General features: G+C 54.4%; 1 protein-coding gene across 3 annotated transcripts in view; it reads left to right on the top strand.

The window, feature by feature from the left end:
• SCARB1 (scavenger receptor class B, member 1) overlaps positions 1-24,218 on the top strand; it is a 70,377-nt gene that overhangs the window by 39,673 nt on the left and 6,486 nt on the right. For 2 of the 3 annotated variants that reach the window (XM_004690631.2, XM_012731154.1), the window contains exons 3-11: positions 1,069-1,210; positions 4,429-4,632; positions 6,679-6,774; positions 9,117-9,232; positions 9,956-10,122; positions 15,165-15,283; positions 17,190-17,263; positions 21,824-21,875; positions 22,671-22,817. In XM_004690631.2, coding sequence (XP_004690688.1) covers positions 1,069-1,210; positions 4,429-4,632; positions 6,679-6,774; positions 9,117-9,232; positions 9,956-10,122; positions 15,165-15,283; positions 17,190-17,263; positions 21,824-21,875; positions 22,671-22,817 — 1,117 coding nt within the window. The remainder of the gene's footprint in view (positions 1-1,068; positions 1,211-4,428; positions 4,633-6,678; positions 6,775-9,116; positions 9,233-9,955; positions 10,123-15,164; positions 15,284-17,189; positions 17,264-21,823; positions 21,876-22,670; positions 22,818-24,218) is intronic. The other variant, XM_012731155.1, reaches the window with a different exon arrangement.

Raw genomic sequence — 24,218 nt, 5'->3', positions numbered from 1 at the left:
AAAAGGTTAACTGATGGATTTATTTATAAGCAGAAAGGTAAGGGAATAACCCAGGGAAAGAGGAGAGAAATACAAGTTAAGCTAAAATGTCCTACCAGTTCTGCTGACTTGGATTCCACCAGCACGTTGAAAACCCATCGAGAGCTAAAATGACCAGCCGCGAACCACCAGGCCAAGACACCCCCAGAGCCCACATGTCCGGTTTTACCCCAACCTGGCTGCTCAGCTCCACCCTCACGTCCCAGCCTGCTTCTCCTTGGCATTGATGGGATTAGTAGTTCCAGTATCTGGAGGGGGGGCGGAGTCCTTGAGACCTGTACCTGTTACACCTGTAGGTGGTTACAGCAGCCCTCCGGTCTCTTATATAAGGGAGTGAGCCCCGAGAAAGGAGTGCCTGGCAGGGGGTCGCCAGTGCAAAGGCCCTGAGGCTGGCTGGTGCGGTGCTCAAGCAGCAGCAGGGAGCTGGGCAGATTGAGCTGGGGAGCAGGCACGAGAGGCAGCAGGACTCTGGGTGGGGGTCGCTGTTCTCGGCACCGGAGACCTACAATGGTGAAATGGACAAAAGAATCCCTGCGTGCTTGCAGGGGAGGCTGATGGAGGTGAATAAGTAAAAGCACATGATGGTCTGAGGTGGGTACCCAGGAGGACTTAGGAGGCCCTTGCTTCAGAGATGAGTGGTGGGCCTCTCTGAGAGGTGGCTTGGCTGGGTGGGCGGACATTGTGATTTCGGAGACTGTGATGACTGACCAGGCCGACAGTGGGAGGACAGACCTGGGGGTCACCCAACCTGGCTGTCATGCTGTCCGGGGCACACAGACACCCTGGCCCTGCCAGAGAAGCCCCTGTGGCTCTCAGGGCCCTCTGCTGCCCCACATCTCCCCATTGCCCCCCAGCACGCCTCCCCACACCACACGCTGGCCCCCGTACCTCCCTGCCCCCCGCCTCTCATCCCGCTGCCTCCCGCCTCCCTGCCCCCTGCCTCTTACCCCACCACCCCATGTCTGCCACTGCTGCCCCCTGCACTATTGCGCCCCACTGACCACAGCCCCGCTGACCACGGCCCCACAGGGAGTTCCGGCACAAGATCAACATCACGTTCAACGACAATGACACCGTGTCCTACCGCGAGTATCGTCGCTTCCAGTTTCAGCACGACAAGTCCTGCGGCTCTGAGAGCGACTACATCGTAATGCCCAACATCCTGGTCATGGTGAGGCCGCCCTGCTCCCACCCAGGCCCAGGGTCCCCAGGTGTCTACCTGTGGGTTTTGGGGTGCTGGCCAAAGTCACTGTTTTGCCCTTTATAGTCAACAAACTGGAAATCTCTAAGAGGGGTTGCTTGCTGGGGAGGCTGACGGGGGCACCCCCAGGCCATGCTGTTCTCTGCTGGTCTGTTGGTGAGAGACATAGAGACCCCTGCATTTGCTGACTGCTTGCCACGTGTGCTGGGTCTCCAAGAACACCCACGGTCTTTGCTAGGAGGGTCCAGGAATCTGTGTGCACCCCTGTGGGCGCAGACAGCTTGAACTCCAGAATCCTGTCCCAGGGGCTCCCTGCAAGGAACTGTGATGGCCTCAGCCAGGGCTACTGTCAAGTCCTCAGCGCCTGGGTGTCGCCTGGGCTGGCCCTGCCGGCACTGCTGCCTAGCCCTGCCCAGCTCCCCCAGTGGAGCAGCTGGTCAGCGCAATCCAAGCTTTCACTTGGGAGTCGTGGGCATCTTCTTGAAACCCAGGGACCAGCTGTGCCAGCCTCCCTGGGGGGCAGTCTGCCACGCTCAGCCTCCTCCTGCCCACACTTGTCAGAACGTGGGTGGTAAGGGCTTTTCCATGCTTGACCTTGATTACTTGTCAATAGTTCTGTCTTCACTACTGTTTTCTCTATTTCTAGAGGAAAACTGACAATAGAGAGGTGAAGTGACTGATCCAAGCCCACCCAGTTTGGAAGTAGCAGAGGATGGTTTTGAGCTGATAGTGCTCAGGCCAGGAGCCCTCCTCTGCCCCACTCAGCTCCACTCCATCCTCTGTGTGCCCGCTTGATAGTTGCCAGGCGTTTGCGCTGGCCCTGATCCTGTGCTGGGCACCAGGTCAGAGGTGCACCCCCCTGGTGAAATCACTGGGTGACAAGACGGGAGACGTGGGAATAAATGTAGCCCAGAATGTTGCAACCGCCTCACTCAGAGTCAGCTAGTGTGACCACAAGTGCTCCCGTCATGATGGCACACCCCGGGGTGATGCCCAGGGCTCAGTGGGAACATTTGAGGAAATACAGTCTCGTATACTTCCATTAGGAATGGAGCTGGTGTGAGCTGATGGAAGGCAGTGTCTTTCAACAGAACATGCACATGACTCTGGCCTGAGAAATTCAACTTGTAGGGCCCTCCCTGGTGGCACAGCACTATGAAGCTACCCACAGCTACTGCAGCATGAGTTCGTTTCCCTGCCAGGGAGGTGACCCTCATGGCGCGGCAGACCTCTCCTGACCTGCCTGTTGCTCCCCTCAGCAGTGTATTTCAGTATATCTGCCTGTTCTGCTCCCCACTTTGTCTCTGTCTCACCCCCTGCACCACTGGCCTGTATGCCAGTTCTTGTATGCATAAGTAAATAAATCTTTGAAAAAGGAAAAAAATAAAGAAATTCCACTTGTAGGAGCTGCCCCTGAGGAGAATGATACACAGCAGGATGGAATGAGGTCAGGCATCATGTAGTGACAGGGATAGAGTTTGAAAAATTGCCATTGGTCGGCAATTTCATCATTGGGCAAATGTCAGGGTGTAATTACACAGACCTGCATGGTTGAGCCTGCCGGAAACCTGGGCTAGATGGTAGAGCCTGTTGGACTGCTGTTGTCCCTAGAATCTGTCATTGACCAAAAAAGGTCATTACAAGCGATTACATTTGGTCAAGGAGGTTTGCACCCAGGAAGTTCATTTTAGCCACAGTATCAGAGCAAACATCCAGAACCTATATGTGCATCATATGCAGTTACCACTATGATAACAGAGCATGGGCAGGCAGTGGAATAGTAGACAGCCAGCAAAAAGACAGGACAGCAGGGCCCGGGGGAGAGCAGTTCCTAAGGAGTAGTTCAGTAGGAGAAAATCCAGGGGCAGAACACACAGCCCTTTCTATCAGAGAAAGACTTGCACACATCCATGTACATACATGTACGTTTTACATGTCCAGACCACAACAGGCAACTTCTTTCCATAAAGAGCCACTTATAAATAGTTTAGGCTTTGAGGGACAGATTGGTTTCTGTTGCAGCTGCTGTAGCACAAAATTAGCCAAGACAGTAACATACATAAGTGGGCATGGCTGTGTCGCACACTAACGTGTGTTTCATAGAATTTTCATGGTCTGTCTAAAAACAGGTGGTGGGCTGGCATGGGCCCCTGGGCCATCGTGGCTGAGCTCTGGTGTAGATTAGCTCCAGAAGAGGAGCCTCAAGAACCTAACATAGGGGATGCCTTGGGGGAAGAAATGGGACTAGGAGAGTCGGGATTGGAGAAGGACTTTTATATTCTCTGTGATTCTTTTCAATGTTTTTATTATCTTTACCAAATTATTATGTTGAGGAGACCCTGGTGCATTCCCATGGGGCAAGACGGTGTAGCACATGCTTTAGAAATTGCTAGTGGTGTTCACTCTTGTGCAGGAAACTGGCGATTGGATGAGGCGCCTTTAAAGGGCCAAACCAAGTGCCAAGACAATATCCCGAGAGGGAAGCAAAAATTAGAAAACAAATGCACTTATATTCTAAATATCCAGATACTGGGTAGAACAGATATTGGAGGTCCTTGGTGTTTGGGAGGGACTGGAGTAGAGTCTTCACTAAGGTTCTTTTGGTTACAATGTAACAGCAAAAGTGCTCCAAATGGGAGAAGCAAAATGGAATTTATGGGTCATGTTACTGGGAGGGTGGCTGTCGCACTGGCTTCAGATAAGGCTTGATCCAGGGTGCACACAGGTTTTCCTGGATCTGTAAGGGGTCCATGCTCTGGCAGAGTCCATGGTTCCCCCGGCTTCCCTCAGGGTGACTTCAGTCTTGCACCCTCCCAGGTTCAAGGCCAGCAATGAGGAGCTCACCGCTCTACTCCACGGTCCCGGGGTGTCTCTTCTGGCTAGCTGATGCTGATGGGCCCATGCACACATTCCCAGACCAACCTCTGTAGCTGGAGAGAAGAGGTTTCGCAGTAGTCAGGCCTGGGCCATTGCCCATGCCAGTGGCTGGGTTTGGAGTTACCGGCCTGAATCTGCTGGGGCTCTTCAAGGGCACACATGGCTTGTTACCAAAGGATCAGGTCATGGTTCTGGATGCTTCAGATGCCTGACATCTCCACTACAGGGAGTCCTCCTAGGCCTGGACATTTCTCTAGCTGGACTTTGGCCTGGAGGCCAGGCTTGAACCATGGTGCCCCCTTGTTCTGCAGGGCGCAGCAGCGATGATGGAGAATAAGCCCATGTCTCTGAAGGTGATGATGGCCCTCATGTTAACCTCCTTCGGGGAGCACGCGTTCATGAATCGCACCGTTGGTGAGATCATGTGGGGCTACGACAACAAATTCTTGAATTTTCTGAATCAATACTTCCCAAACGTTATCCCCTTCAAGGGCAAGTTCGGGTTATTTGCAGAGGTAAGTGTGGCCCATGAGGCATTTGGAGTTTGTGCTTTGCCCTCCATTGACACAGCGGGAAACTAGTTACCAGCTTGCTTTTGGAGTGGGTATGGGCCCAGGAGAACAGTTGTAAGTGGCAGAAAACCTCACTTAGACTGGCGTGGCAGGACAGATGATTTATTGCACCATTGAACTGAAAACTCTAGGAGCGGATTCAGATGAAGCTTGATCCAGATTCAAGTGGGACTGGCCTTAGATAATTGAAGGTTGTTCCTGGCAGAAGGGGGAGTGGTTGCTGTGGAGGCCGATTGCAGACGTCAGCTGTAGCATTTCTCTGAACTACCAGCATTTTCTTAATCTTGACTCTAGTAATCAGTAGGATCGGTGATTGAGCCATCACCTGGTATAGAGTCCGATCCCTGACTTCTGATCCCTGACCTTGGTCCTATCAACCACAACCACAGGTTTTAAGGAGTCCTCTGGATTGATAAAGCCTCAGCCTCCTCTTTGGAGGCTCAGCTGACCTGGTGGGGGAGGGGTGCGGAGAGGACAAGGGTCATGATTCCTGTACCTAGTAATTGCTACACCTTGATCGGGATAATAGTTCTGGGTATGTGAGTTGACTGGTAAGTTTGGGGCAGGTAAAAGCATTTTGTTAACTTTATAGGCATGTCAAAGTTATTACAGAGTCCCTCTGTAATCTGTTTGCTCTTGTGTGGCGCACATCCCACATGAACAGACCATCAGAGACTGCTGGCTTCACGCTTCCTCCTGCTCTGCCCTGCCACCCTTAGGATGTGGTTTTCTGACTCAAGATTACCACATGGTCCAAGAGGACTGCCAGAGCGCCAGCTATCACGTCCCTGTTCTAGCCACACAGCAGGAAGGAAAGTGTGTTAGGAGGTGGTGGGGCAGGCAGCGGGGTGAGGTTAAAACAGCTGGTCCTATTTGTGTCCCTCTTTGGGGGGGCGCAGACCCATTTCCACTTCCCGTTGGCCAGAACTTAGTCGTGAGGCCATGCCTGACTGCAAGGTCAGGCAGCTGGGAAACGTGGCCTTTCAACTGGTGTGTCTGGGGGTTTTGTGTGTGTGTGTGGAGAAGCGGGAGAAGGGACTTTGCAGGAACTAACAGCCTCTCACACACTGTTTAGCAGAGTGATTATGTGTCATTTATCAATAAAGCCAGTGACAAGAATGCAAAGGTTGGCATGGAGTTCTTGCTATGTCCCAGGCAGGGCACTCAGGGGTTCCCCCCGCAGCTCCTGGGGATTCTTTGGGGTCCTCTGCCCTCAGGGGCTTACATGGGGGGGTGTGCCTTGAAGGTAGAGGGCATGCCATGCACCGCCTGGGAATGGGGTTCCGCTCCCCACCACCTGCCTCTGCCGTCTGCCTTGGGCTTGCATCATCTGGCCCGCCTTGCACCACGTGGGGCACAGAAGCACCCCTAGATTTTTCCTGAAGCCACTCTTCCTTCCCACACCTTGCAGGGCTGTGCTCTGAATCAGAAACCTGCTTCAGGCAACTTCCTCGGGGTCCAAGCCAAGGGTCCTATGAGGACATGCAGCTGGCTGCAGCCCTGGGAGCAGCCCGGTGCTACCTGGCCCCCAGCAGGGCTGGCCTTCTTGCTGGTGCTCCTGGTTCAGTGTGGGTGACCGGAGTGACCTGCTGACCTGGTCACTCGGGGGCACACGTGGGCCGCTTGCCCTTTATAGTGTCTGTCCAAAGAGACCTGCCCCTTCTTTTTCCCTTCATGGATGTGAAAGGCCACTTGCCTTAAAGGGGTGATGGGGTTGTGTGTTGTGGTTGAGGCTCCGTCGACCCCACCATTCATCTGGAGCAGACTACTCCTAACCTGGGAGAGATAGGCAGGACTTTATCTCGGGGGGATGCTGTCATGGAGTGACACCCTCCTACAGAGCCCAGCCCTCCTCTTGGTTCCAGACATTGGGGCCCCCATGCTCCCTCTGTGCTCCCGGCGGAGCAGGGGCCAATGGGTGAGCTTGAGGGGTCTAGGGCCTGGCCGCTGCCCCCTGACGCTCACAGGTGTGCTCTGCTCTGGCCGCAGCTCAATAACTCTGATTCTGGACTCTTCACCGTGTTCACGGGGGTCAAAGACTTGAGCAGGATCCACCAGGTGGACAAGTGGAATGGGCTCAGCAAGGTGAGTGCGGGGGCTGGATGCAAGGCTGGGGCCCCCTCCCTGCCCTGATGCTGAGGTGGTCGCCGCCATGTGAGGGAAGATGCCGCGGCTGGGGCCTGGCGGTGGTTGAGGCTCTGTCGGCTCTTGTTCTGGATGAGTGGGGAAGGGTGGGAGCAGACCCCCATTTCCTGGCTTCCAGCACACATGAATTGCTGCGGCCTCTTCCTCCTTGTGTCACAAGGCAGGGAGAGAGGCACCCCTGAACTCCCAAACCTGCCTGCTCTGAATAAGTTCTGCCATCCGACGCATCAAGACAATACATAAGACCTTTAATGGAAAGGAACTTTAATCCAATGAGTGTGCAATACAGAAAAGACAAAGAATATAGTTTCTAAGTCAAACACCCAAAGTTACCCGTCCCCTCATGGGTAAAAGTCCACCAGAAGGGATTGGCTCAAAGCGAGGCCTGAAATCCCACTGTTAAAGGGCAGAGAGAGGGGGCACCCCTGAACCCCCAAACCTGCCTGCTCTAAGTGGGTTCTGCCATCCACTGCATCAAGACAAAACATACAAGACTTTAAAGAAAAGGAACTTTAATACAGTGAGTATACAGTACAGAAGACAAAGAATATAATTTCTAAAACAAACACCCAAAGTCACCTGTCCCCTCATGGGCAAAAGTCCACCCAAAAGGGACTGGCCCAAAGCAAGGCCTGAAAGCCCCCCACCAGTCTAAAGCACCTGGCCGGGACCCATGGAAAAGGGTCAGAAATGGCCAGACAAGTCTGGGAGGAAAGAGCAAAAATCAAAGTCAACAGAAACACTGCCATAGTCACCTCCCCACGGGTCTCTCACCCACATCCGTCTCAGTCAGTCAGGGCCAGGCAACAAGCACGATATCTCCATCACATGCTCGCTGCTCCGTGTGGCTTCCTCAGGTCTCCTTCTGGCTCTCCATCCTGCTTCCTTCTTCTTTAGATTCCTTTTCTTCTCTCCTTTTCTCTGCTCAGCTCCACCCTCCTTCTGTGTGGGGCAGGGAACCTGGAAACTCCCCTTTTCTTAGGGACCACCCTGTTATACCACCACAAGCCTAAAGCACCTTCTGGCCAGCTGGGACCCATAGAAAAGGATCAAAAATGGCCAGATAAGTCTGGGAAGAAAAGATCAAAATCAAAATCAAACATTGCCATAGTCACCTCCCCATGGGTCTCTCACCCACATCTGCTCCAACGAGTCCAGGGCCAAGAAGCAAGACAGTTTCTTCACCTTTCTCTCTGCTCCCTGTGCCTCCCTCAGGCCTCCTGGCTCTCCACCCTCCTTCCTCCTCAGTCACCTCTCCAGATTCTTCTCTGCTCAGCTCCACCCTGCTTCCGGGTGGGGCAGGGGACCTGGAGCCTCCCCTTTTCTGGGGACCACCCTGTTACACTTGGTTGCTTAATTGACAAAAATGTTTCAGGGCATGCTGAGGCTAGAACCGTTCACTGCCCCAGAGTGTCATGGAGTTAAAATGACACTGGTGCAGGAGACAGTCACGTCCAACAGTGATGCACAGAGGCAGTGGGGTTCTCTGGGCCATGGTGCCCGGCCCCCACCTGAGGCCGCCACTGGCGCTGGCCCCGTCTTGCTGTCTGTTTCTGTCCAGCTGCCTCTGCACAGGGACGCAAGTTGTTTCCTTCTTTGAACATCCTGCAGTGACCCTATGCGCCTCGTTTAGTGACTCGCTTTGTCCCTTTAAATGGTCTTTCTTCAACCATGTGAAACTGGTGGTGCCTCGGTGGGGCTCGCCCCTCCCATAGGCTCCCCACAGGGGTGGCTGCAGAGACCAGAAGTGGAGGGGAAATGGCACCCTGATTCCTGCCTGGAGTGGCCACCTTACCCTTGGTAGCTGGTCCCAGCCGTCCTTGATGGACACCACCAGATTCTCTATGGCTGCGTCCAGCGTGAAGGCACATGCCTGCCTGTGCTGGCTGCAGGGGTGCAGGGGGCGGGCCTGCCTGAGCCAGCAGCATGGGTGCAGATTTTCAGGGGGCTGGGGGGGTCTGTCTGAGCCAGCAGCAGGGGTGTGGGGTAGGGCGCAGGGGGCTGGGGGGCCTGCCTGAGCCAGCAGCAGTGCAGGGGGCGGCCTGTTATTTTCACCCCAGCTGCCTCCCTCCAGCTGTCTCTGTTGTGACACCCCCTGGCAGCCTTACCCACCCTCTCCTTCCTGTGCTGGCTCCTGACTCCCTCTGTTTTAGGAAGTGTCTGGGGGCTCTCTCAGGAGGGGAGGGTGCTGCCGCCAGCCCTGCTCCCCGGGGCCTTGGGCCCAAGGCCCATCCATGGGGTCCCAGGCCGTGAGGATAAGTGCAGTGTGGGGGCCCCCACAGGTGAACTACTGGCGCTCTGACCAGTGCAACATGATCAACGGGACGGCTGGGCAGATGTGGGCGCCGTTCATGACCCCTGAGTCCTCGCTGGAATTCTACAGCCCTGAGGCCTGCAGGTAACCACTCTGGCATGGGGCTTGGAAGCTCCTGGGCCCAGGGGCCTGGATTTCATGGCTCTTGTGGTGCCCTGTGGGTGCACTTGGGCTCTGCCCCGGGGCTTGCCCTGGCCCACCTTGATTTGGTTTATGTCACAGAGAGCAAACTCCACGGCTGACCCCATGCAGGGCCTGCAGAGACTGCGGACCATGGGGGAGGGGGCGGGGAGCAGGAAGTGGTTCAGGTTTGCAGGGGCTGGGAAAGGAGGCATGTGGTGGCTGGCGGTGGTCCCGGAAGCCTCCCCCTCCTCGGCCTCCATCTCCTCCTCAGGGCCTGCTGTGGGCTGAACCATGCAGGGAGACTAAGAGGGTTCTAGAGCCTTCTCTGCTCTACTCAAGCTGCTCTGGGAAAATCCTTTCCTTGGGAATTCAGTGCTGTGCTCCTCGACTCGGCTGCCTTCCTGGCGGAACTTTGTGGGTCTCTGGAGACGCAGCGCTGGGGACTGGGCAGCAAGACGGGCCTGAGCACTGGGTGCTCCAGACTGACAGGCGAATGCTGGGATTTAGCAGGGGCGTGGTGCATCCCACTCTGGTTTTCCAGCTCCTCTGGGGTGGAGAGTGGATGGGCAGGAGTGGGAGGCATGGAGACCACTGGGAGGCTGTGGAGGGTCCCGGGAGAGGCCAGGGGACTGGGCCGGAGGTGGCCTGTGTTGGCATCACCCCTGTCCTGTCTGTGCCCTGCAGGTCCATGAAGCTCATCTACAAGGAGTCGGGGATGTTCGAGGGCATCCCCACCTACCGCTTCGTGGCCCCCAACACCTTGTTCGCCAACGGGTCAGTGTACCCGCCCAACGAGGGGTTCTGCCCGTGCTTGCAGTCTGGGATCCAGAACGTCAGCACCTGCAGGTTCAGTACGTGTCAAGCCAGGTGCTGGGTGGGAGCTAGTCATGGAGGAGGACTTATCTGCTTAATCTCTGTTCTCTGTACTCTTGATAATCCCATTAGCTCCGAGATAATGAGGGCGCAGAAAGATAATTTGCTTCTTGCTTTTGCAATAAATTCCCACCACCTTAGCCACTTGGAACAACCCAACGTTATCAGGCGCTTCTGCGGTTCAGAAGTCCGACCTGGGCCTCCCGGGCTGAGCCCTAGGTGTCTGCAGGCTGGTTCCTCTGGAGGTGGTTTGCGTTTGCCGGCGTCTGGAAATGTCCAGCAAGTCTGGGCTCCTGGCCCCTTGCTCCATCCACCCGGCCAGGAGCATCACCGCCTCTGGTTCCGCTCCCCTGGGTCTCTGGCCCTCTCTGCCTCTCCTGAGGCTCCCTGGGCCCAGCCTGGGGACCTAGGGTGCTGTTCTTGCTTCAGGTCAACTCTTTGGCAACCTGAAACCAACCCACAAGCTCAGCACCCCTCAGCATGTGACCTGACAGTCCAGGTTCTGAGTCTTCATTTGCACTTCTTTGGGGGTCCCCGTTCTTCCCCTCGCCACGCTGTGTGAGGGCCTGGACGATGGGAAGGGCCCTCACCCCACTTATGAGGGAGAGGGGCAAGCAGCGGCCTGTACTGGGGTGCAGTTTGGGGGCTGGATGTGAGCGCAGGGCTGCATGGCGTCCTCTACTGGGCCTTGCTTAGCTGTGCGCCAACTCCTGGCCCCTGGCCCCATGTGAGCGCCCGATGTTGGCCGAACCCCTCCTCGTTCAGCTTGGTCGGTCCTACCTCCGCATTGAAGCCCGAGTTTCTCATGCCCCTGACTTTGGTGTCTAGTCCCCTGTCCCTGGTATCGGTGTGGCCCCTCCAGTTGACCTTGTGCTGCCCCCTGCCCTCCATCCCCCAGACTGTCCAGTGTGGCCACCTCCAGCTTTGGGGAGTGACCATTCCATCTGAATGGAAATTGGCTTGTCGGGGACCAAACGGAAAGGCACTTCCTTGGTGGAGTGGGCCAGGTCCCACCGGTCAGCGGTCACGAGCCTCGTGGCTATCATGTGGGGCACTCCATGGCACTGGTGGTCTGGCAGCAGCACGTGCCCGTCGCAGCCCGGTGGCCTTTGGGGCCGTTGGTTGGCCCCCCTTTTGCCCAAGTTGCCCGCGGCTCGCCCACTGTGAGAGTGAGCAGGCCCCTGCGGTGGCCCCGCTGCTCTGCGGGTCTGGCCGGGCCTCGTGTCCTTTCATGTTCGCGGCTGACTGTTCTCCAGCCCACTGCCTTCTCCATTGCTGCGGTGTTTCCAGCTTGGTCCCCCTTTAGGGTCTTTGCGTTGGCTTCTGCCTGCTTGCAGAACTCTTTCTTCAGACTCCCACGTGGCTCCTTACCTCGCCCGCTTTTGGTTTATTTAAGTCCACCTCCTCCTGGGGTCCTGTTCTGAATCCCCAGCCACAGCCACCGCCCCCACCTCTTTGTCTTCTTGGTGCTTGTTGCCCTGAAGTCACCGACCGTGCTTGGTGGTCTCTCCTCCACCATGGCCGCTGCCCAAGTGGGCCTGTGCCCAGCAGGTGGAGGCCCCCATACGTTTTCATCTGTATATGCAGGAGGATGTGTCTTGCGTGTGGGAGACTGAGGCACAGGTTGGGGTGCGATAGGCCACAGGGTTGGGGTCAAGAAGCCCCCCTGGTCTGAAGAGGTGTTGCGTCTTAGGAGTCTCTTCAAGCCCCACTTTCAGCAGGAGATGGGGATCTGGGAGGGTCATTTGTGGTGGGGCTGGGGAGCGACTGCCAGCAGGCTGGATGGTCTCCCCAGGTCAGGCAGCTTGGGCAGGGGGGCCTATATCGGGGAAAGGTGCAGACTGGCCCCCCTGTCTTGGCCTGTGTGGGTCTGTCTTTGCTGGTGTTGGTGGGCATTTCTGCTGGTAGGGAGGGGTCCGGCTCTCCCTCAGTGCTTGGTGGGCAGTGGCCAGTGGTAGGTGCTATAGCAGTTTCAGAGCAGATCCTGGCACCAGGGATCTGATTCCCTCCAGGCTGGCCTAGCTACTGCAGGCCCCCTCCCTCCCCCCGACTCATGCTGGGGAGGGCCAGAAAGGGGCCAGGTGGTCAGAGTCACTCCTGGAAGTCCCAGGATTCACTCTGCCTGGCTCACCTGGCTGGGCTCCTGCAGGAGGCCATGAGCAGAGTGGGGCTATTAGGGGTGTTGGTTACAGAAGAAAGAGCTGGTGACCACAGGTAGATCCGTGTCTGTCCATTACACAGCGCTGGGGTGAGGCTGGCACTGCCTGTCTCATGGAGCAGCCTGCCCCGAGAACTTCAGGCATGTGAGAGTATTCTAAACTATTTACATAAAGCCTTTTCTTTTGTGTTGAGGCAAACATATAGTCTCTTGACCCTTGAACAATGTAGGGGCTGGAGGTCCTAGTCTGACTCAGAGGCCAGCCCAGGCTCTAGTTGGCTGTTTGAACATCAGAGTGAGTTGCGCTTGGGTCTGATGGGTCCAGCCCATTGTCATTCAAGGGTCAGCCATAGAGAGGTGCCCAAGTGATGTGTGCAGTTTGAAATACCACAAAGCAAACATCCATGTTTCTAGCACCATGTCTGATCAAGAAACAAGAGCACAGTCTCCTCGTCACTAGCCTGGTTTCCAACAACACAACCAGCTGGCTTTCGGTCTTTAAATAAAGAATATACTCTCTTCCCCCTGTTTTTCTGATGTCTTCCTTCTACTATCCTGTTGGTGACATCTCCATTCCTGTTAATATAGTAGGCTTCTTCATTGCTGTATAGTATTCTGCCACATGCCCCCATATCTCTCCTTTCTGGCTCCTTCACCATTAGCTGAGTTTTGTTTTCTCACCAGCACCCATGTGCTTCTAGGAATGTGCTTACATGTGTCTTTGGTGTACTAGTGTCTGCATTTTTGTGGCATTTTATCTGATGATAAGAAAATACCCTTGTATTTCCCTTCCTGCTTTAAAAATTTCTTGGACTCTTCTTATTATGGCTCCATGCTCTAGAACCTCAGACTTGCCCAATAAAGTCCTGTAATCATAATTCCTGGTGATCCTGGGCAATTAGATCAGGCTAGATGTGTCATAAAGCTGTAAATTAATTATCACTTATTACCTGGGCAGTTCTCTCTCACTCTGGGGGAAAAAAAATTCAAAACAGAAAGAAACACATGCATACAGTTAAATACTCACGTGTCTTTACCTCTACAGCAAAGGCAGGTGTGGACAAGTAGACCTCTGGCCTTGGAAGCATGACTGGGCTTGTTTGGGGTTCACTACCTTCCAGGGCCTGGCTTGGTGACCACCTCCCTCACCCAGCGCCCTGAAGTTCTACCACCCATAAAAACGGGGGACTCTGTTTGCTTGCTGCTCTTTTGCAGTTGAGAGGGGTGAGGTGGGGGTAGGGGAACATGGATTTCTGAATTGCAGACTGACCTCGGGGTGTCCCAGGTCCCAGGTGGCCTTGTTGCCTGCCGGCGGAGCCCTGGCCTCCAGGAGGACATCTCTGTTGGTGCTAAGAGGACTCCTGTTCCTTGGTAACCCTCACCAGCTTCACTCTAACAGAAAGAGCAGGTCTCAGGTCACAACTTGGGCACACACAGTATGGTTCGGACATCTGACCCCTTGGTTTCTGCTGTGTTAATTCCGGTATTTACTTTCTCATGTGCCAGGTGTGTCTGAGCTACGTGCTGACATGGCACTGGCTTTTACTTTCTTTCTTTTTTATTATTATTAAATTTTCTTTTTTAAGATTTATTTATGTATGCATACAAGCACTGGGGTACAGGTCTTTTAAAGTTAAGGTGCTTTTGCCGAGCGGGCAGGTGGCTTGGAGAGGTGCTTGGCTGAGCTGTGGGGGGCTCCTGGGATGTGGCAGGACTGGGGAGGCACAGGGTGAGCCGGTGAAAGGCAGCAGGACGAGAGACACATTGAGAAGCATGACAGTGCCGTGCGTGAGAGGACTCGGGAGAAGCGAAGTCGGGGTGTGGCCAGAGGCCCAGCTTCTACTGCAGATAGTGCCGGGCTTGGCCATGCAGAGCAGAACGAAGCCAGGCACCTGAGGGCCAGGTGACATAAAAGCAAGCCTCTCAAAGTTTGCAGTGTATCGTCTCTACTGAATTCTCTAACTGGTTCTGGAACATTCTTGCCCCCACCCCCAAAGAAGGACCTGTGCCCGAGAGTGGTCACTCCCTGCCCCTGCCTCGCACCAGCAGTTTCCTTCTCTGTGGCCTGTTCTGACTGGCCCCGGGGCTCTGGGAGCACATTCTTCCCTCCTTACCTCTCTGCCCCTGAGACCCGGCCCTGGCCCTGAGCTGGTGGATGCACTGACCTTGGCCAGTTGGTTGATGGAGAGGCTTGGCCTCACATTTCTGGAGGGGAATTGGTTGCTCTGAGGGGCTGGGGTCTGTCCCCATTCATGCCTGCCGGTGCCTGCCCCACAGACCAGCTGCTGGGAGAGAAGGAGTGAAGCAGGTGTGTCCCTACCGGGGCCTTGGGGCCGGCTCAAGCGGGCAGAGCTGGGCATCGCCGACAGTTGCTGCGTCACCTACAGAGGACAGTTGGGACTGCTTGGCTCGGCGAGCAAGATGGTCTTCCCCCACCCGAGCCCCTTCTGGCCTCAGCTTCCCTTTTCGTCCTCAAATCCCACAAGCCCCTTCCACGCACTGACTGTCCCTCATCACTGCGCACCCCCACCTCCCAGCCTTGGCTTCTGCCAGCCCTTCCGCCTGAGTGCCGTGCCCTGCCTGCTGGCGTCTTTACCCTCTTGCTTGCCTTCCTGTGATCTCCCCCAGGACCGGCAGCTCCTGCCATGGCTCCCCGGGCACTGAGCTTGTCCGTCGCTCTGTCCAGGGCCTGGTGCCCCTGGGCGCTCGGTAACTTTGCAGACGGAGAGGAGGGCTCTCGCTGTCAGGGTTGCTGTCTGCATCTGGTTGCTGTCCCGGTGGTCCTGCTTAGGTGTGGCTGTGCCCCGGCCATGCCCAGGGCCTGACTCAGGGCCTGATGTGCCTTTCCACCCTGCCTTTCAGATGCGCCCTTGTTCCTCTCCCAACCTCATTTCTACAACGCTGACCCGGAGCTGGCAGAGGCGGTGAAGGGCCTCCACCCCAACGAGGAGGAGCACTCCCTGTTCCTGGACATCCACCCGGTGAGCCCCCGGAGCCTGCAGGGGTGGTGGGCTTCTAGACATTTGGCCCCTGGCCGTCAGCTTGCCTGCGTGCGGCTCAGGGTGCGGGGTCATGAGACGCCTTGGTGGCTTCTGGAACGTGAGTCACGGAGGCCTCTTCTTTACCCTGACTCCATAGTTCAGGGACCTTATTATCTCCTCATAAGGGAATTATCTCCATAAACGTCTCCTAAGACAGTTAAGTTAATTAGGGATTATCAGCTTGCAAATTAGCCAGGGGCTGCCCTCTGACTGCTGAGATGCATTAATCTCTGGGTTCTGAGCAGCGCCTGGAACGTCTTGTGGATAAGTCGGGTTCTGGGGAGTTTGTTCTGATGGAGGTCCCCCACAGCAGGGGCTGGGCCTTCAGCCCGCAGGGCGGCTTTTCAGTGGCTCAATGTCTCTGTCCACTGCCGCTTGGACCCCTGTGGCCATGGTCATGGCCGCTGCAGCCACTGATCCAGAGCTCTGAAGCCTGTTTCCCCAGGGCTTTCTCGAAGCCGGCCTGCCAGGGGCTCACCCACAACCTCTTGCTCTGTCTTGGACAGCCTCGGCTCTGTCTCTGCCCTCTGGCCCAGCTTCCCGCGTTCTCTGTCTCTTTCATTGCCTTTCTCTGCTGGCTTGAGCATCCCAGGAACAGGAGGTGTTCTCACGCGACTTCCATGCTGGGGTGTGGGTTTCCTTTGCCCATGGGAGATGCAGGCTCTTGGTACGGAGGTGGGGGCAGAGGTGCTGCCAGCTGTTTGCAGCAGCTGCGTCTCGTGTCCAGGCCACTGGGCGGGGTGATCCTGGAGTCACTCTGGTGCCTGTGAGGATTTCATTCACCTGCTAGGGATGTCTCCCATGGCGGCTATTCGGCTTCTGCTGAAGTGGGGAAGCTGGAGACCTGTGGGTGAAGCTTCTGGGGACAGGAAGGTTTGCTTGCTTCTAGTTGGGCTGACAGTGCTTGGAAGGGATGAATCTTCTGGGGAAGAAAGTGGCCCCAAGTGGAGACCCCAGAGTGTAGAGTCTGTTCTAGAGCGTGGAAGAGGGTGGCCGGTCATATCGGGTTCCCAAGACCTCTCCCCAAGTCTGATGCTTTGCCTCTGGCAGAATCAGACTCATGGCTGAGCTTTGTCGTGCACAAGGACACCGTGCAAAGTGGCAAAGAGAAGGTCTGAAGCAACGTCTGGGGGAAGCTGGGACGAGCGTGGGCCCCGCCTGGGGTCCCCTCTGTGCCCCGTGACGGCACGTGTATGGGGTTCTTTACTAGGGTGTCTCCTGGGCTAGTCAAGTGGGCCGGGACCCCTCCCCCAACTTTGGTACTAAGCTGTCACTTCTGTCTTCTACTTAGGATTTTAAAGAATGGTCTTGTTCAAAGCAAAACAAAACAACAGGATTTTTTATACAAGGGAAGCTTTCCATCTCTGCCTCGAACTTTCTCCAGAGAAGCAGGCTGGGCCTAAAAATAAACACAAGGAAACAAATGCCAGTGGGGTCTGTCAGACTCTGCCTTCCAGTGGGGTGTGTGGGCCTGGTGGGGCGCCTGGGGCTGGAATCTGTGAAGGCCCCAGCCCTGGCCTTCATCAGGACAGAAGTCAGGAGCACAAGGCTTTCTGCACTTCCTCTACGTGGACTGGAGGGTGGAGGGTGGGGCGAGGGCTGAAAATGTCAGTCAGCACTTTGGGGAGCCCATCATGAAGGGACAGGGTCCCTCCCTCCATCCCTGGAGGGACCCTGGAGGCTTGGACACCAGCTCTTTGGGAGTCTGTGTTTGTTCTAGACTCAGTGGAGCAGCCCCAGGGCATGGGCTGTGGGGTGGGGCGCCTGCCCTGCCCTGCACAGCCAGGAGGGGTGTTATTTGTGTCCTGGACCCCAAGCCAGCCTCCCACCATGTATGTTGCTGCAGGTCACAGGAATCCCCATGAACTGCTCTGTGAAGCTGCAGTTGAACCTGTATATGAAGGCTGTGAAAGGCATCGGGTGAGTGGACAGGGGCTGGGCTGGGGGCAGTGGCCCCAGGAGCAGAGCTGGTGGGGGCGGAGTCCCTGGCTTAGCGGGTCCCCTCGGGCCCCAGAAATCCGTGCTCCAGAATCCTGTCATTCTCTCTTGATGTTTGTCCCCGGAGTCAACCAGAATCTGCCACCCAAACCGTGCCCCAGGCTCAGAGCAGCAGAAGCGAAACCCTGGCAGGAAAGGGAAACTTCGGACAACCATCTTCTCTGTGACTTTACGGGAGGAGTTTTTGAAACCTTTTTTCTTTTTTATTTATTTTTTCTTTCTTTTGATTTTTTAAATACAGCTTTATTGAAATATAGCTTGTATGCTATAAAACCCATCCTTTCATTATTATTTTTATTTAATTTGTATTTTCTTTTTTTTTTTTTTAAGATTTATTTATTCATTCATATAGAGCTGGGCTATAGGCCAGAGATGCAGAGGGTGAGAGGATTCACCAGAGACAGAGTGGGGAGCAGAACAGGCAGATCGACGAAGTACACTGCTGAGGGGAGCAGCGGGCGGGTCAGGAGAGGTCTGCTGCGCCATGTGGATCACCTCCGGGGCAGGCGGGAATTGAACTCATGCTAAAGTAGCTTTAGCTTCTCAGTGCAGTGCTTTAACCCGCTGCGCCACCAGGGAGGGCCCTAATTTGTATTTTCTTACACTGTTGTTCACTCTGGTGTGATAAATCAAGTAAGTCCCCATAAAGCTCCCACCTCTTCATCATCCGTGAACTGTCACCATAGTCCCTTGTGCTCTTCCTGTCCCTTTTATGACCCCTCCCTTCCCTCCCCCTCCCCCACTGTAAGCCTCAGATCTGTAATCTGTCTGCTAGTTTTGTCTTTTTTTGGACCCTTTGTTCAGTTTCCCTATATTCCTCCTCTGAGTGAAACTAACTGATATTTTTCTTTTTATGACTTATTTCACGGAACATTGTCCCTTCTAGCTCCATCCATGGGTTGGGTTCATCATGGCATGAGTTTCTCTTTTTGATGGCTGTGTAATATTCCACCATGTATCTAGAACACATCTTCTTGATCCACTCATCTATTTTGGGGCATTTGTGTTGTTTCCATATCTTGGCTCTTGTAAATAGTACTGCATTCAGCATAAGGGTGCAGCTGTACTTTTGAATTAACATTTTTGTGTCCTTTGAGTAGATCCCCAGGAGTGGAATCTCTGGGTCATATGGTAGATCCAAATTTAGTAGTTTGAGGGTCCTCCACACACAGAACCTGTTTGCATTCGCACCAGCAGTGTAAGAGGCTCCTGTTACGCCATATCCTCGCCAGCATTTGTTGTTGCCGGTTTTTTATTTTTAATTTTAAAGATTTATTTATGCGTGCAGAACTGGAGTATAAGCCAGAGGTGCAGGGGTGGCAAAAGGATTCACCAGAGACAGCGTGGGGAGCAGAACTGGCAGATCGAGGAAGTATACTGTTGAGGGGAGCAGCAGGCGAGATAGGAAAGGTCTGCCATGCCATGTGGATCACCTCCGTTTCTGGGGATCAAACTCAGCTGAAGCAGCTACAGCCAGCTTGCAGTGCTGCGTCCTAACCTGTTGTGCCACCAGAGAGGGCCTATTGCCATTTTTTAATGCAGACCATTCTCACTAGTGTGAGGTGGAATCTCCTTGTGGTTCTGATTTGCATTTCCCTGATTATAAGTGATAGTGAGCAGTTTTTCAAGTGCCTGGGGGCCATCTGCATTTCCTCTTTGGAGACAGGTCCTTCTGCTCATTTTTTGACTCTATGGTTTTCTTCTGTTTTGTTGAGTTGTGTGCGCTCTTTCTAGATCTTTGCTATCAGCTCCTTATCAGTTGTCATATCAGGCCCTTATCAGTTTGATGTCCCAGCTGCTTATCTTTTCCTTCATTTTCTTTGCTTGGGGTGAGGGAGCCAGTCTTCAACTGTGTTTGTCATGGAGTGTTTTGCCAGTGTTCCATCTGTGTGTTTTAAGGTTTCCGGTCTTAACCTTCAGGTCTTTTATTCATATTGAGTCAGTTTTTGTGCATGGTGTGAGGTAGTCTAGTTTCATTCTTTTGCATATAGCGGTCCAGTTTTGCCAGCACCATTTATTGAAGAGACTTTCTGGTAAGCCCCACCTTTTTTAAAAAATTTATTTATGCATATAAGGACTAGATTACAGGCCAGAGGTGTGGGAGGTAAAAGGCTTCACCAGAGAAAGTGGGAAGCAGAACAGGTGCATTTACTGAAACACTGCAGAGGGGAGCAGTGGGGAGACAGAAGAGGTCTGCTGAGCCATGTGGGGATCGAAATTGTGCTACAGTGGCTGCAGATAGCTTCATAATGCTGTGCCACTTCATAACCCCTTGTGCCACTAGGGAGGTCCCCAAACCCACCTTTTATTTATTTATTTTATTTTAAAGATCTATTTATTTATGCTTATAGAACTGGGGTACATCCCAGTGGTGCAGGGGTGGTGAGAGGATTCACCAGAGACAGAGTGGGAAGCAGAACAGGCCGACTGATGAAGTACACTGCTGAGGGGAGCGCAGGCGGGTCAGGAGAGGTCTGCCGCGCCATGTGGGTCACCTCCATGTCTGGGGATTGAACACGCACTGAAGTGGCTGTGGCTCGCTTGCAGTGCTGCGTCCTTACCTGCTGCACCACCAGGGAGGGCCCCAAACCCACTTAAAAAAAAAATAACAGAATAGTTTGTTTTTACATCATTTTGTGCCTTTTTCCATCTCAGTTGTAATCCCTGTGGGCTTCCCATCACCATGTCACCCATGTGCCATCACCATAGTCCAGTGCACTTCCTCCCGCCCCCTTTTGATCCCATTCCCCACTCCACCCCCATAAAATGTTTTCTGGTATATAGTTGTTCATTATTACTATTATTATTTTCTCCCCTGGTCCTTAATGCTCCTGTTATGAGTGAAACCATCGGTATTTTTCCTTTTCTTTCTGGCTTATCTCACTCAGCATGATCACTTCCAGCTCCATCCATGAATTGCTAAGTAATACTCCATAGTGTATATGCACCACATCTTTTTAATCCAGTCATCTACTTTTGGGCATTTGCAAACCCACCTTTTAAATGTTACAACTCAGTCATTTACATGCTCAGAAATGTGCACCCATCACTAAAATAGCGTTTGGATATTTCTGTCACCCCTCAGCACCTCCCCTGCCCGGGCCCTTTCCGTCTGAGTGATTGTGGTGCCTTGGCCTTGGGTATCTGGCTTCTCTCATCTGGGGTCATGTTTTTGAGGTTCCTCCACAGGATGGCTGGTGCCAGGGCTCCACCCTTTTTTATGATTGAACCTAGCCCAGTGTGGAGTGTCGAGTCAAATTTATTGGTCGATGGCCACTGGGGGTTTCTGGACCTTGGCTCTCAGGAGAGACCAAGTGTGGATATGTGACTGTACTTGGGATCCGAGCTGTGGGTCCCCAGTCCCCCAGCAGCGTGGAGGGGGGGGCCGCCTCTCCCCAGCCTCGCTAATACTTGCTGTGATGTGTGTTTTGCTGGAGCTGGGTGAGGGTCACATGGACATGAGGTTCTTTCATTGTTTGCCCTTCTTAGTATATTTTAAATTGCTTCATTGAAAAAAATCCCCTTAGAAAGATTTCTGGGTTGTGGGAATGTGAGCATCTGTTCAGCTTTGCAAACCGCCCTTAGCTGGAGAGAATAACGCTTTGTCTGGAGACAGAGGCAGGGTGAATCGGTGATCCTGTCTCTGGATCCCCACCCTGGCTGTTTATTTTTTTACATCAGAGGCTGTTCAGAGGGTTTGCTCACAGCAGAGGGACCAGGCCTCTGCTGCTTGGGCTCACACTTAGTGTGCATCCAAGGGCACCCGGTCCGCCCGCCAGGGCCTGTGGTGACGGGACAAGGCCCTGTCCGATGCATTCTCAAGGGTCTTTGTTACACGCTGGGTTTTACAGTCAGTGCTCCCCATTTTCACCTGATGGTGCTGAGTTCACATTATGGAAAGTGCCAGCCCATACCTGGCCCTGGGTGCTGCCCATTGGCCACTGGAGGCTGCCACCCCGACCCAGTGGTTCTCTGTGTCCTGGTCTGTACAGATGATTGCTGTGGCTCCAGCCATTGCTCCTGCATTCTTGCCATCTGAAAGAAAGAAGGAAGAAGGGGAAAAAGCCCATCTCTCAGTGGTGTCGGCTCCATTTTAAGCCTCCCTGATGCTCCCATGTAATATTTCTGCTAACATTTCATTCATCAGAACTTGGCTGCATAGACTTACTCACCGAAAAGGAGGCCAAGATTATGGTCTTTTTGCTGGGTGTGTTGCCATCTGGAATAAAATTGGGGCTGTTTCCGAGAGGAACGGATGGGTATCACGTAGGTCGCTAGCAACCCCTGCTCGTGGAAGCGAGTCTTTAACTTAAACAGATAATATCAGAACATCAGGTTGCTTGCTGCGAGGAGGTACCCATTTCTTAAGCAGGAACCATGCAGTTGTTACATAGTTCCTGTGCTCACATCGCATGTCCAGTGAGGTCGGTGGGAACCACCCTAGACAAAACTCCTCACATGCTTTGTTTCACTTATTTCCAGACAAACAGGGAAGATCAACCCGGTGGTCCTGCCGCTGCTATGGTTTGGAGAGGTGAGGCGGCCCCTCCCTGTGCACTGGGCACCCTGGGGTGCCATGTGGGGCACCCCAGTGAGGAGCCATTTGGAACAGAGGTCTGTGTGTGTGGCGGGTGAAGCAGGGGTGGGTTACCGGGCTGTGAGACGTTGGACCACATTTCGGAAACCTCACCCCACCTGAGCACTGTGTCAGTGACCCCAGAAGCTGAGAGTACCGCTAGGGGGAGAGCTAGCGAAAACACCTTGTGTGCCTGATTGTCTCGAGGCCAACGGGAAGTGGCTTTGGGGAAGCCCCTTTTCAGCAGCATTTTCTCTTCTTCTGGCCTTTCTCATTGAAATCAGGGTGAACACAGCCTGCTTTGATTGCAGCTGTCACCTCCTGTTCACAATGCTGGCCATGTGGGTTGGGGGTGGGATGACCAGCCTCCTTCCTTCTGGGACCCCTAACCTCCTGGAAGTCCTCAGCATCAATTCTGTTCAGTGGGTGGGGAGTCGGGGATGGGGGTGAGGTGGGGGGGTGGGAAGCACCTGCCAGGTGCTTAAAGGCCTGACCTGGGAGCTGTGGGTCACTGTGCCCACATCCCATTGGCTAGAATGTGATCACTCACTCAGTTGTAGGGGAACCTGGGAAATGTAGTCTCCTTGTACGGGGGTGCCCCTAGGAAGTGGAGGCTCCGTACAGGCTTTGGCCAATGGGCTTTCACTGGGAAAGGGGTGAGGAGGGAAATGGAGGGACATGGTTGGGTGTGATTTGGGGCCAGGGCCTGAAGTGGGTGGCACATACCATGTGTTTGTCATTCTGCCTCCCCAGAGCGGGGCCATGGAGGGCAGTCCCCTTAAGACATTCTACAACCAACTGGTGCTGTTGCCCAGAGCGCTGAACTACGTCCAGTACCTGCTGGTTGCCCTGGGCTGCATCCTGGTGCTCATCCCCAGCGCCTACGTGATCCTGACCCAAGTAGGTGGTGGCCAGTGCGTGGCTGGGGCCGGGTAGCCTGTTGCTTGCCTGCTGGAAGAAGGGGTTGCTCCCAGCTGCCCCTTCCTGCTGTCCCTGCGGGCACCCCCTGCCTGGCCCACCGTGGGCAGCAGCCCCTGTCTCTGCAGGGGTGGGGAGCCGCCGCTATGTCCTGGCTTCTCTTGCTTTTCGCAATGCTGCTTCTCTGCCCATTCTGGAAGGCCTGGGGGCCTTTCCTTGGAGGTGCAGCAGGCGGGTTTTGGATTGGACCACCCAGTCCTCGAGCCATCAAGTGAGTACCTGCTGGTGCCAGGTGCGGGGCAAAGAGCAGTGAACGACGCAGACGAGGCCCCTCTCTGGGGAGGCAGGACTGCCTCATTGATGGCAAAAGTGACAGGAGACAGAGCGGGCTAGTGAGGGGCTATCCAGCGGATGCCAGGCTGAGCCATGTGGGGCTTGAGACTTAAATTTTCTAATTAGCCCCATTGCAAAAAAAGAAATCAAATTTAATTGTATTCTAGAAAAAGATTTATGCATACAGAACTGGGTTACAGGCCAGAGGTGCAGGGAGGTGAGAGGATTCACCAGAGACAGAGTGGGGAGCAGAACAGGCAGATCGAGGAAGTGCACTGCTGAGGGGAGCAGTGGGCGGTCAGGACAGGCCTGCCGCGCCATGGGGGTCACCTCTGGGGTGGGATTGAACTTGTACTGAAGCAGCTGAGGCTTGTTCGCAGTGTTGCGCTTTAACCTGCTGCGCTTTAACCTGCTGCGCTACCAGGGAGGCCCTAATTGTATGTTTATTTAACCCACACAAATGTGGCCATTGCAACATGTGATCAATGAAAGGATCACATGAAGGTTTTGCCTTCTTGCCTTCATGTCAAGTCTTTGAATCGTGGTGTGTTTTTATACTCACTGTAGTGACTTACCCATCTCAAAGGCCCTGTTGGCAAACTTGGCTCCAGACTGAATAGCATGTAACCGGGGTGCAGGGACAAGCATATGAAGGCTTCCCTGGAGAGGTGGGACTTCAGCTTAGTGCTAAGGAAGTATGGAGGGAGGGGAGCCACAGAAAAAGGACGAGAATGGCAGTGCAAAGGCCCTTGAGGCAGCCACGGGCAGACCTGTCAGGGTGCTGGAAGGGCGTGAGCAGGTGGGGCAGAGACCCAGGAAGGAGGTGGTGTGGGGCGGGTAGGAGGTGATGTCTGAGGGGAACCAGGGGCAGGTCACTCCAGCCTGTGGAACCAATTCCAGGGGGCAGCAGGAAACTGGTGGAGGCATTTAGAGAGTCTGGCTGGGGTTAAGTGGGGCCAGAGGAAGGCCCAGTTGAGGGAGGTTGCTGGCTCAGCACAGGTGGGAGCTGGCTGAGGAAGGAGCCCTGCATGCCGGGAGCTTGGAGGCCTG

Source organism: Condylura cristata, unplaced genomic scaffold, assembly GCF_000260355.1.
Source record: "Condylura cristata isolate star-nosed mole 26May11 unplaced genomic scaffold, ConCri1.0 scaffold00029, whole genome shotgun sequence".
Taxonomy (NCBI): domain Eukaryota; kingdom Metazoa; phylum Chordata; class Mammalia; order Eulipotyphla; family Talpidae; genus Condylura; species Condylura cristata.
This window is presented reverse-complemented; position numbering and strand designations above follow the sequence as displayed.